Here is a 12545-nt window from a genome sequence, read left to right as displayed (position 1 = left end):
GACGGTCGCGCATGCGCGGTGTGCATGCGTGCGTGAGGCCTAGCAAACGTCTTTGCTAGGGAAAATCTCCGATTGGAGGGGCTGTCGCTGACGTCACCCATCAGTGAGAACAATCAGCCTGCTGTCCTCGGAGAATACCTTCTACAGGTATGTAGCTTTCGCTTTTTCTGCCTAAGCACTATTATGCAAATACATGCATATTTCATATATCATCTATTTACAGGTAGGCATACACTTGGAGGGGGGGAAACTAAGTGTATGTGCACATAATATACCTAGTTACACTATTATCCTATAAAGAAAATGACGCACCTGCTTTCCTTTATAGAATATGTCCCAGTCAGGTGCCTTCTGGGAAGATGGCCGACTGATAGGAAGCACCGCGAGGAGCTCCGCTGAATCGGTCGGAAGATCGGTTTTCCGGCGCTCACGGTTGCAGTATGAGCCCCGGGTGAGCCCTGGACACGGAATCTTCTCACTGACTCCGGAACTCATGGTCCGACGGCGTGCTCCCCGGCAGAACAACCCGGGAGGGATCCTTTCGCGTTGGATGCCCTGGTGGACCAGGCCTCAGCCTTGCCGATCCCAGGAACCTTCGCACCGCCGTCGCGCCCCCTGGCAGGAATTGCCCGGGAGTCAAGTCACAGCGGAGAGGAGAGAGAGCCCACCAGCGGCCTCCGACACGGGCCTCCTCCACCGGCCGACACTGGACGCAGATCGCCGGATCGCTTCTGCCCGGGAGACGCTGATCTTCCTTCCTAGTCGGCTGCTCACGTTGCACGCCCGTCCCTGCCCAGTCCAACCAGACAGAAGACGGAGCCGGAGACCTGCAGTGCTGTGGAGCCTACCGACGGCACGTGAGACCCGCCTCGGCCTGGCGCCCCAGACCCATCAACCCGACCACGCGGACGCGACCTACCCGCGTGGCAGCGCCTGAAGCACCCGACCGGGGGACTCCATCGTCAGCACCACTCGTCCAGGTCCAGGTCCAGACAGCGAACTAACATGGTGGAACAGATCTCCTTTGACTGACAAGACAAAGTGATTGACGTTTTCTGCCACAGATCGTCTGGATTCCAGTGGCTTGGTTGATGCCTTCACTGGTTTGCATCTGGCCATTCAGAAAGGCTCTTCATCAGCAAACCCTGCTCCAGATCGTTCCAGTCCGTCTTTTCATCAGCAAACCCTGCTCCAGATCGTTCCAGTCCGTCTTTTCATCAGCAAACCCTGCTGCAGATCGTTCCAGTCCGTCTTTTCCTGCATGTTCCAGTCCTGCTGCTCGGCTCCCCTCTACTCCACCTTGTTCCGGCCCGCCTGATCCAGCTGATTCCAGCTTGCTCCGGCCCGCTTGCTCCAGTCCTGCCGCTCAGCTCTCCTCTGCTCCAGCCTGCTCCAGTCCCTCTGCTCCAGCCTGTTCCAGCCCTTCTGATCCAGCTTGTTCCAGCCCTGCTGCCCAGGTCTCCTCTGCCCCACCTTGTTCCAGTCCACCTGATCCAGCCAGCTCCAGCTCACTGCAGTCCAGCCGTCCAGCTCTCCTCTGCTCCAGCTTGTTCCAGTCCGCCTGATCCAGCTTGTTCCAGTCCTGCTGCTCAGCTCTCCTCTGCTCCAGCTTGTTCCGGTCCTGCTGCTCAGCACTCCTCTGTTCCAGCTTGTTCCAGTCCTAACCCAGCTTGTTCCGGTCCTGCTGCTCAGCACTCCTCTGTTCCAGCTTGTCCCAGTCCAACTGCTCCAGCTTGCTCCAGTCCGCCTGATCCAGCTTGCTCCAATCCGTCTGTCCCAGCATGTTCCAGTCCATCTGCTCCAGCTTGTTCCAGCCCGCCTTGTTCCAGTGCAACTGCTCCAGCTTGCTCCAATCCGTCTGTCCCAGCTTGTCCCAGCCCATCTGCTCCTGTTCCTGCCTGCCTGCCAGCCAATCAACCAACCAACCTGCCTGCTTGTCAGCCTTCAACTTGCCTGCTTGTCTGCCCATCAACAGCCTGCCTCCTAGCCAGCACAACTACCTGCCTCCCCGCCTGCTGCTTTGCCAGCCCATCACTCTCCTGACTGACTGCTCACCCTTCAACCTGCCTGTCTCCCAGCCCATCTACCTGCCTGCCTCAGCCCAGCAACCTACCTGCCTCCTTGCCCCCATCAACCTACCTACCCGCCGCCAGCCCCTCTACCTACCTCCTCACCTGCCAATCTGCCTGTCAAACCACCAATCTGCCTGCCAAACCACCTGCCTACCCATCAGCCTACCCACCTTCTGTTCCAAATCGTTGCCTGCTGTTCCAGTTTTAAGCCTCCAGTCCGGCTTTCCTGCCCTACCTGTTGCGTAACAACTCAATCACTACATATGCACTTGTAAACATCTCAGTCACTACTTATGGCTCCCTTACACATTCTCTTCCTTGCCCTGACCCTCCCTAACCTTTTCCCCCTCCCACCACCGCTGTATACCGCATGATCTCACTGCCCATCCATGTCCTCTCCCGTCCTGCTCACTACTGCAACACCCACCACCTCACCATCTCTACTGCCTTCCTCCTCCTTCATAGCTCTCAACCTTCAACACCTCCTCCTTGCCATGAACCCTTCCCCATTCCTCCTAAGTGCACCCCGTCTTCATCGCCTTCGTCGCCCTACCTCCCCCACCCTCCGCACTCTCTTGCTCCTTCTCCTGCTATCCGCAGGAGACATCAATCCCAACCCAGGTCCTCCACATTTGTCCTCGTCTCATCCATGCAAACGTTTCCACGATGCCTCCAATCTCATCTCTATTCCCCTCCTTCCCCCCTTCTCCCTACCCTTCTCGTGTGCCCTGTGGAATGCCCGCTCGGTCTGCAACAAACTTTCCTTCACCCATGATCTCTTCATCTCCTGCTCCCTTCAACTGCTCGCCCTAACTGAAACCTGGCTCACCCCTGATGACTCAACCTCCATGGCATAGGGCCGCGACTGAGGCAATCTTTTCTCCCATTCTCCCCGCCCAGCTGGCCGCGGTGGCAGCGTCGGGTTACTACTTTCGCCCTCCTGCAGTTTTCAACCTCTCCTCCTACCGCAGTCTCACTGCTTCTCATCCTTTGAAGTTCACTCCATCCGTCTATTCTACCCGCTGCCACTCAGAGTTGCAGTCATTTACCGCCCCCCTGATAAGTCCCTCTCTTCCTTCTTTACCGACTTCGATGCCTGGCTCTCCGTTTTTCTTGAGCCCTCATCCCCATCCCTCATTCTTGGAGACTTTAACATACACACTGATAACCCATCCGACTCATATGCTTCTCAGTTCCTCACTCTAACCTCCTCCTTCAACCTCCAACTGAGCTCCACCACCCCCACTCACCAATCTGGCCATTGTCTTGACCTCGTCCTCTCCTCTACCTGCTCACTCTCCAATTTCTGCATCTCAGCTCTTCCTCTCTCTCACCATCACCTGATCACCTTCACACTTCATCACCCTCCCCCCTCAGTCCCGCCCAACACTAACCACTACTTCCAGGAACCTCCAGGCTGTCGACCCTCCCACCTTATCCTCCTGTATCTCCAATCTCCTCCCATCCGTCATGTCCTCCGAGTCTGTCGACAAGGCTGTCTCCACTTACAATGCCACTCTCTCCTATGCTCTGGACACCTTTGCACCATCTATCTCCCGTCCCACAAGGCGTACTAATCCCCAGCCCTGGCTGCCCCCTTGCACCCGATACCTTCGCTCCTGCACCCGATCGGCTGAACGCCTCTGGAGGAAATCTCGTACCCATACTGATTTCATTCATTACAAATTCATGCTATCCTCCGTCCAGTCCTCCCTATTCCTCACCAAACAGGACTACTATACCCAATTGACTAATTCCCTCAGCTCTAACCCTCGTCGTCTCTTCGCCACCCTTAACTCCCTCCTCAAAGTGCCCTCCGCTCCCACCCCCACACCCCCACTCTCTCCTCAATCACTGGCTGACTACTTCCGCAACAAGGTGCAGAAGATCAACCTAGAATTCACCACCAAACCTTCTCCTCCTTTTCACCCTATAACCCACTCCCTCAACCAACTAACCCAGGCCTCCTCCTCCTCTTTTCCCGACATCACCGAAGAGGAAACTGCCCATCTACTTTCCTCCTCGAAATGCACCACCTGTTCCTCTGAGCCCATCCCCACCAACTTACTTCACACCATCTCTCCTACTGTCACCCCCCCCCCCCCCCATCTGTCATATCCTCAACCTCTCTCCACTGCAACTGTCGCTGACACCTTCAAGCATGCTGTTGTCACACCACTCCTTAAAAAACCGTCACTTGACACTACTTGTCCCTCCAACTACCACCCCATTTCCCTCCTACCCTTCCTCTCCAAGATACTTGAATGCGCCGTTCACAGCCGTTGCCTTGACTTTCTCTCCTCTCATGCCATCCTCGATCTGCTTCAATCTGGCTTTCGCCCCCTACACTCGACAGAAACGGCACTGTCTAAAGTCTGCAATGACCTGTTTCTTGCCAAATCCAAAGGTCAATACTCCATCCTCATCCTCCTCGACCTCTCCGCCGCTTTCGACACTGTCAATCACAACTTAATTCTTGCTACACTGTCATCATTTGGGTGCCAGGGCTCTGTCCTCTCCTGGTTCTCCTCTTATCTCTCCCACTGTACCTTCAGAGTACATTCTCATGGTTCTTCCTCCACCCCCATCCCGCTCTCTGTTGGAGTTCCTCAGGGATCGGTCCTTGGACCCCTTCTCTTTTCAATCTACACCTCTTCCCTGGGCTCCCTGATCTCATCTTATGGTTTACAATATCATCTTTATGCTGACGACACCCAGCTTTATCTCTCCACACCAGACATCACTGTGGAAACCCAGGCCAAAGTATCGGCCTGCTTGACCGACATTGCTGCCTGGATGTCCAACCGTCACCTGAAACTGAACATGGCCAAGACCGAGCTTATTGTCTTCCCACCCAAACCCATTTCTCCTCTCCCTCCACTCTCTATCTCAGTTAATAACACCCTCATCGTCCCCGTCTCATCTGCCCGCAACCTCGGAGTCATCTTCGACTCCTCCCTCTCCTTCTCTGCGCATATCCAGCAGATAGCCAAGACCTGTCGCTTCTTCCTCTATAACATTAACAAGATTCGCCCTTTCCTCTCTGAGCACACCACCCGAACTCTCATCCACTCTCTCATTACCTCTTGCCTTGACTACTGCAACCTACTCCTCACTGGCCTTCCACTTAGTCCGTTCAGAACTCTGCTGCACGTCTTATCATCCGCTTGCACCGATATACTCATATCACCCCTCTCCTCAAGTCACTTCACTGGCTTCCGATCAGGTACCACATACAGTTCAAGCTTCTCCTACTAACCTACAAATGCACTCGATCTACAGCCCCTCCTTACCTCTCTACCCTCATCTCCCCTTATGTTCCTACCCGTAACCTCCGCTCTCAAGACAAATCCCTCCTTTCAGTACCCTTCTCCACCACCGCCAACTCTAGGCTCCACCCTTTCTGCCTCGCCTCACCCCATGCTTAGAATAAACTCCCTGAGCCCATATGTCAGGCCCCCTCCTTGCCCATCTTCAAATCCTTACTCAAAGCCCACCCCTTCAATGTCGCCTTCGGCACCTAACCACTTTACCTCTGTTCAGGAAATCTAGACTGCCCCAACTTGACATTTCGTCCTTTAGATTGTAAGCTCCTTTGAGCAGGGACTGTCCTTCTTTGTTAAACTATACAGTGCTGCGTAACCCTAGTAGCACTCTAGAAATGTTAAGTAGTAGTAGTAGGAGGCACACTCTTCTAGACTTACCCTTCATGAGTCTTAATGTTCTCGTTTTTATTAATTTGATATATTGCCTCTTTCAAGCACAAGGTGGAGGCAGTTTACATACAATTGTAAGTGTACTTGTACTATCTCTAATGGGCTCACAATTTAAGTAGTATATTGTACCTGGTGCTTAGTGACTTGCCCAAGGTTACACAGAGCTGCAGAGGGAATTGAATCTGGTTCCCCAGGATCTCAACTTACTGCCAACCATCAGGCAGCAGTGTGAATTGAACCTGGTTCCCCAGGTCTGCAACCTGCGACACTAACCATTAGACCACTCCTCCAGCTACCTGATGTTTCCTTATATTTAACACTTTAATTTACCTCAGGTGTAGGAATCGGGTTTCTCTAAAAGAAATAGATCTCACCATTAGGTTTTCCAAGTGACTCATATTAGCCCTTGTCGGAAATAAGATATTGGGCTGGATGGATGATCTGACATATAAGACATAAGCATTGCCATACTGGGACAGACTGAAGGTTCATCAAGCACAGTATCGTGTTTCTAATAGTGGCCAGTCCGAGTCACAAGTATCTGGCAAGATCCCTGAACAGTAAAGCAGATTTTATGCTGCTTATCATAGAAAAAAAAGCAGTGGATTTTCCTAAGTCCATCTTAATAATGGCTTATGGACTTTTCTTTTAGGAAATTACCCAAACCTTTTTTAAACCCTGTTAAGCTAACTGCTTTTACCACATTCTCTGGCACATGTAAACGAATAGACACATTATGACATTTGTTGTTTTATTGAGTGGAGAGACCTGGACCTGGTTCCCAGCCCAAGTACATCCTGAACCAATCAGTAGGTGTTAGTGTTGTGCAATGGCTTTGACTCCATGAGTCCGAGTAGCTTATAAACACTTCCTTAGTTTTTGTCTAGTTTATGCACAGCTTGCTATACTGCCTTTTAATAGATATATCAAGACGGTTCACAATTAATTCTATGAAATCAATAAACATTACATCACAGCATTCATTTCCAGCCAGAAGAGCAAAGTTGGGCTCAAGAATCAAACAATATATTTTTCTTCTATTTTAAATATATGTTTGTGCATGTTGTGAACTTTTTAAGATAATCCAACATATTATAGCAGTTTTATGTGTCATATAGAAATAAATACTCTGGCTACCTTTTACAGGTCCATGGCTGTGGAGAGAAGGCTAAATCCCATGCTCGTTCTAGAATCAGCAGGGAAGGTGTTCTTTATGCTGGCAGTGGCACTAAAGACATTTCTGTGGACCCAGCTAAGAGGGCACATTTACAAAGAAAACTTGACAAGAAACTCAATGAACTGACAGACCAGAGAAGGGCCAAAAAGAAGGATACAGAAAAATAGACATCTCTGTTCTAGATCTGAATGTACCAAAGATCCCTTGGAACGACACATGTAGTGGAAGCTCTTGTACATACCAAAATAAAACTATACTGTAACAGAGCTAAGACTGTGATTTTTGCAAACAGGCTTTGGTTTGTTGAAGATTTGATAAGAAAAAGGTTGGTTGTTCTTGTGGTAATTGTAGCTTAGTTTCCAATACTGTAATACCTTGCAGCTGAGCAAAACCTTGAAGCACTTAGGAAAATCCTTTCAGCTGCCTGTGGGACAAGCTAGTAATACTGTGTGCCAATATTTGCATAATGCATTGCAGCCTTTGAAGTTGGAAAAATAGAGGAAGGACCAGAATTACATAAGTACATAAGTACATAAGTACATAAGTAGTGCCATACTGGGAAAGACCAAAGGTCCATCTAGCCCAGCATCCTGTCACCGACAGTGGCCAATCCAGGTCAAGGGCACCTGGCACGCTCCCTAAACGTAAAAACATTCCAGACAAGTTATACCTAAAAATGCGGAATTTTTCTAAGTCCATTTAATAGCGGTCTATGGACTTGTCCTTTAGGAATCTATCTAACCCCTTTTTAAACTCCGTCAAGCTAACCGCCCGTACCACGTTCTCCGGCAACGAATTCCAGAGTCTAATTACACGTTGGGTGAAGAAAAATTTTCTCCGATTCGTTTTAAATTTACCACACTGTAGCTTCAACTCATGCCCTCTAGTCCTAGTATTTTTGGATAGCGTGAACAGTCGCTTCACATCCACCCGATCCATTCCACTCATTATTTTATACACTTCTATCATATCTCCCCTCAGCCGTCTCTTCTCCAAGCTGAAAAGCCCTAGCCTTCTCAGTCTCTCTTGATAGGAAAGTCGTCCCATCCCCACTATCATTTTCGTCGCCCTTCGCTGTACCTTTTCCAATTCTACTATATCTTTTTTGAGATACGGAGACCAGTATTGAACACAATACTCCAGGTGCGGTCGCACCATGGAGCGATACAACGGCATTATAACATCCGCACACCTGGACTCCATACCCTTCCTAATAACACCCAACATTCTATTCGCTTTCCTAGCCGCAGCAGCACACTGAGCAGAAGGTTTCAGCGTATCATCGACGACGACACCCAGATCCCTTTCTTGATCCGTAACTCCTAACGTGGAACCTTGCAAGACGTAGCTATAATTCGGGTTCCTCTTACCCACATGCATCACTTTGCACTTGTCAACATTGAACTTCATCTGCCACTTGCACGCCCATTCTCCCAGTCTCGCAAGGTCCTCCTGTAATCGTTCACATTCCTCCTGCGACTTGACGACCCTGAATAATTTTGTGTCATCGGCGAATTTAATTACCTCACTAGTTATTCCCATCTCTAGGTCATTTATAAATACATTAAAAAGCAACGGACCCAGCACAGACCCCTGCGGGACCCCACTAACTACCCTCCTCCACTGAGAATACTGGCCACGCAATCCTACTCTTTGCTTCCTATCTTTCAACCAGTTCTTAATCCATAATAGTACCCTACCTCCGATTCCATGACTCTGCAATTTCTTCAGGAGTCTTTCGTGCGGCACTTTGTCAAACGCCTTCTGAAAATCCAGATATACAATATCAACTGGCTCCCCATTGTCCACATGTTTGCTTACCCCCTCAAAAAAATGCATTAGATTGGTGAGGCAAGACTTCCCTTCACTAAATCCGTGCTGACTTTGTCTCATCAGTCCATGTTTTTGTATATGCTCTGCAATTTTATTCTTAATAATAGCCTCCACCATCTTGCCCGGCACCGACGTCAGACTCACCGGTCTATAATTGATGTAGTTACCTAATATAAAGAAAGAAAAAGAGATCAAAACTTGCTGGTTGTCACTGTGTGATACCATCAGAGACTTTTTCAACAGCCATTTCTTTTTAACAAAAAGTGCAGTTAATTGTGAATTAACAAGGAGCAGAGAAAGTGGCTAAAAAGCTCTCATCACTCTTCATTCTTCTTTTTTCATTGTTGTGCTCCAAACAGCTAATTGTGTGCTGTAGAAGAAGCTCCCAGTCAATGGCCAATAAACCCAAACTTTTCTGGATAAGTGTGCTGTCTCCAATTGGTCAAAGTTGTGTGAACATCAATCATCAGCCTCATATCAACTTCCATTTAAGACATTTTTGTTAGTTTATCTCTAGCATTGTCTGTCTGTTTCTCTCTTTGTAAATAAAAATTAAACCATTGGGTTAGTTTAAGGGTAGAGCACTCGGGTCCAAGTGTAGAAGGAAGGTAATTGCCGCTACTGGCATCTCTCTAGCCATCAGACTAATGTGGGATCCCCAGAGACATCAATGCATGCTGATGGAGAAAAGGGGTTCGAAGATGGAAAGTAATAAAGGGGAAAAGAGAAAAGAAAATCTCAAAGAATTTCTCTTTGTGTGTTCTCATTTTATAGCAATGTCTCTGTCCTTTGTTTACCAATTAACAATTAGCTAGAATCTCCAATATGATGCCATTACACAAGCTTATCTTTGGAAAAAGGTAACTACTTGGTGTTCTCTGAAGATGCTATTCTGATAATGCATTCACATATACCACTCATCTTTGCTTTCATACCACTACTGAAAAAGAACCAAGCACGGTGCTAATATCTTTAGTGAGAATTAAATCCCTCCCTTCTGGCATACCAGTCAGCTTCCCTTTCAAAAACATTTCATCCCATTTAGCTGGAGTAGTCCATCTTTGCAGCCAATTTACTTTTCACATAGAAAGTAAATTAGAGTGTAGTGCATTTCTCATATCTGTGCTCACCATAGAGTAATTGAAATTCTCATCTGGCTTCACTGTATCCAGACAGTATGATGAGAAGCTCTAATTTATACACTGTTGCATAAAGAGCCTCTTCCTTGGAAATGAAAAGCACATTAGCAAATTCATTCAAATCTTATTCCTAAGTGGCTGTTCTACTGAGTCACATGAAGGGCTGTATTCAGCAAGAAGGCTCAAACTGCAATGCTTAGAACTGTCAAAAATGTGTCTTCTTTGAGGAGCCATTCAAGGAGGAAAAATGCAGAGGCTGGCATATCTACTGTAGTAAAGCAATGTGGGAATCTAGTTTGTCCCTAAGCCAGTGATTTCCAAACCTGCTAGGAAGGTTTTTAGGATATCCATAGTGAATATTCATGAGGTCAGTTTACAAACCTAAGCACATAGTAGTGACTTTGTATTTCTGATATTGATACCTGCTGAAGTTAGTTGATCTGATATTATAATAAACTGCTTATAGTAGGACTGATATTTTCCTATTTGGCTTTAGGGTAATTTACATCGAAAAATAATGTTCCTCATCATCCCTTTAAATCAGTCCAGGTATGAGGGTATATGTTCTTCTACCAGCAGATATCACTGTATAAGTATCATGTGCAGCCTTCTGCTATCCAGTATTTCTCAGTCCCCAGCAGATGGTTGGTGAGCTATCTTGTGCAGCCTGGGTTATTCTGGTAGTCATGAGGGAGACAGGCCTAGGTTAGGTACTGAGGAGTCCAATAAAAAAATTTGAATCAAGGGTTTTTTTTTCCTTAAGAAGAGCCTTGACTTGGTCCCAGTAGAGGGCTAAAGCTTGGACTTGTTTGACAGATTTTGAGCATGTGAGGGTGCTATAGTTGATTGTCTGGGTCTCTCCTTCCCCCACCCCTACCCCTTTCAATTCTGAGTGGGTGCTGGCTGCTTGTGCTTCAGCCTCCCTCAACTACCATTGGGAGAGAACTCTTCAGTAACCAAATTTGGGCCAGTTGGTAGACAGGCTATTTATTTAAAATAAAATGTTAACATTTTGTTTTTTGTTTTTTTTAATTATTATTTTTATTTATAAAGGAAGGCGTTCTGCTGCTGTTTTAAGGGCCCATTTTGGCAGCCAGAGGTTGGAGAACCTTCAGTAACAGGGAGGTTGTGGATCATGGCAGGCAATTGCCACAGGTAGCAGGGGACGTGAAGGTGCCATAATACTTCTTATATTTCACTGGAGTTACCTTCCCTGATATCACAGGTCCTATCAATGCTCAAGATTTGGGGGGAATCACCTGGCAGATAATGTGAAGGCCGAGGACCAGCTGCTGGTGGGAATTAAGAAGCCCTCCAAAATGTTTACTATGCACTGAGCTATGAAGAAGATGATGTTGGCAGAGTTGGATACCCCATATGCAGAGTTTGATTGGGAAGTCTGTGAACAGGTTTTATCCAATTCTGGTGAAAGACAGAGGGGCTGCACCTCCGAAAGGTGGATGTATTGGTATCAGTGATGATCAAACAGGTGACAGTTCTATAAGAGGGGGGGGGGGTGCACCCTGAAAGCCATAGGATTATCAGATAGAGGCATTGCTCAAGCAGTTTTTTGAGATGGCTGTCATGGGTTTGCAGGCAGCGATCCCTGGAGGTTATGTAGCCCAAGCATGTTTTCGTTGGCCAGAGCAGATTACTGTTAGTTCCCTGAGAGAAGCCGAGGCAAGTATCGTGCTTGTGGATCTGTTGGAGATGGGTACAACCTTTCTGGCAGATGCTAGCATGATATTGTGGTCCAAAGTGTCAAATCTGCTGAGAAACCTAGCAGTACTAACACTGAGACAAATCCCCTGTCTTGGTTTCTGTGAAGATCTAGTAGGGATATGAAAGCTGTCTCCATTCAATAACCGGGTCTTAGTCCATATTGGCACAGATCTTGCCAGTTTCTCTCTTCTAGACAGTTGTTTAGCTGAAAATAGAATGTATATTCTATACATTTTCTTAGAAATGGGATGTTAGATATTGGCCAATAACTTTTGAGCTTGTGCTATAGAGGGCACACTGTTGCCCTTCTAATACTGTCGGTAGCTGTCCATTAGAAAAAGGAGTTCACAGTTCTTGTAGTCCTTCCTATAAGGCCCCTGCTTGTCTACTGCACTATCTTTGATAGGCAGGGGCTGAGGGACCAGGTGGTTGGTTGAAGGCCTCTCAGGGATTTTTCAAAGCCCTCCTCTGTTATTAAGAGTCCCTTAGATCTGTGCAGGGGCTGACTGACAGTGATCTGGGCCACTGGGCAATAAGAGTCATGGTCCTCATGACCTGTCAAAGATGATTAAACTAGATGGAGAGTAGAGGAGAATGGGGCCCTGGGCACTACCCTATTGTTCCAATAACTAGTTCACCTCTGGGTCTGTTTGAGGAGAGGGCAGGTATGTGTGCTTCTGGTTAACTGACAGGAAACTGGGTGAGGCTGCCTGTAAATCCTGGTGGAAACATTTTTAATTTTGTTGACAAAATGCAGTAAAATCATTGTAGTTGAATAGGTGTTTGGTTACATTGGCAGCCTGTTCCATTTATTGCAGTTAAGGCTTGCTGGTACTTTGTCATCTGTTTCCTACAGTTTAGCCTGTCCAACATCTTCTGTCCTTTA

The 12545-nt window shown here is 47.6% G+C and overlaps 1 protein-coding gene across 1 annotated transcript in view; it reads left to right on the top strand.

The window, feature by feature from the left end:
• Nucleotides 1-7473, top strand: part of IGHMBP2 (immunoglobulin mu DNA binding protein 2) — a 237282-nt gene extending 229809 nt beyond the window's left edge. The window contains exon 15 of the mRNA XM_030201132.1: nt 6935-7473. Coding sequence (XP_030056992.1) covers nt 6935-7132 — 198 coding nt within the window. The 3' untranslated portion in view covers nt 7133-7473. The remainder of the gene's footprint in view (nt 1-6934) is intronic.
• Nucleotides 7474-12545: the final 5072 nt, after the last annotated feature.

The sequence above is a fragment of the Microcaecilia unicolor genome, chromosome 4, assembly GCF_901765095.1.
Source record: "Microcaecilia unicolor chromosome 4, aMicUni1.1, whole genome shotgun sequence".
NCBI classification, from domain to species: Eukaryota; Metazoa; Chordata; class Amphibia; order Gymnophiona; family Siphonopidae; genus Microcaecilia; species Microcaecilia unicolor.
Note: the sequence above shows the minus strand (reverse complement) of the source record. Positions and strands in the feature narration are given on the sequence as shown.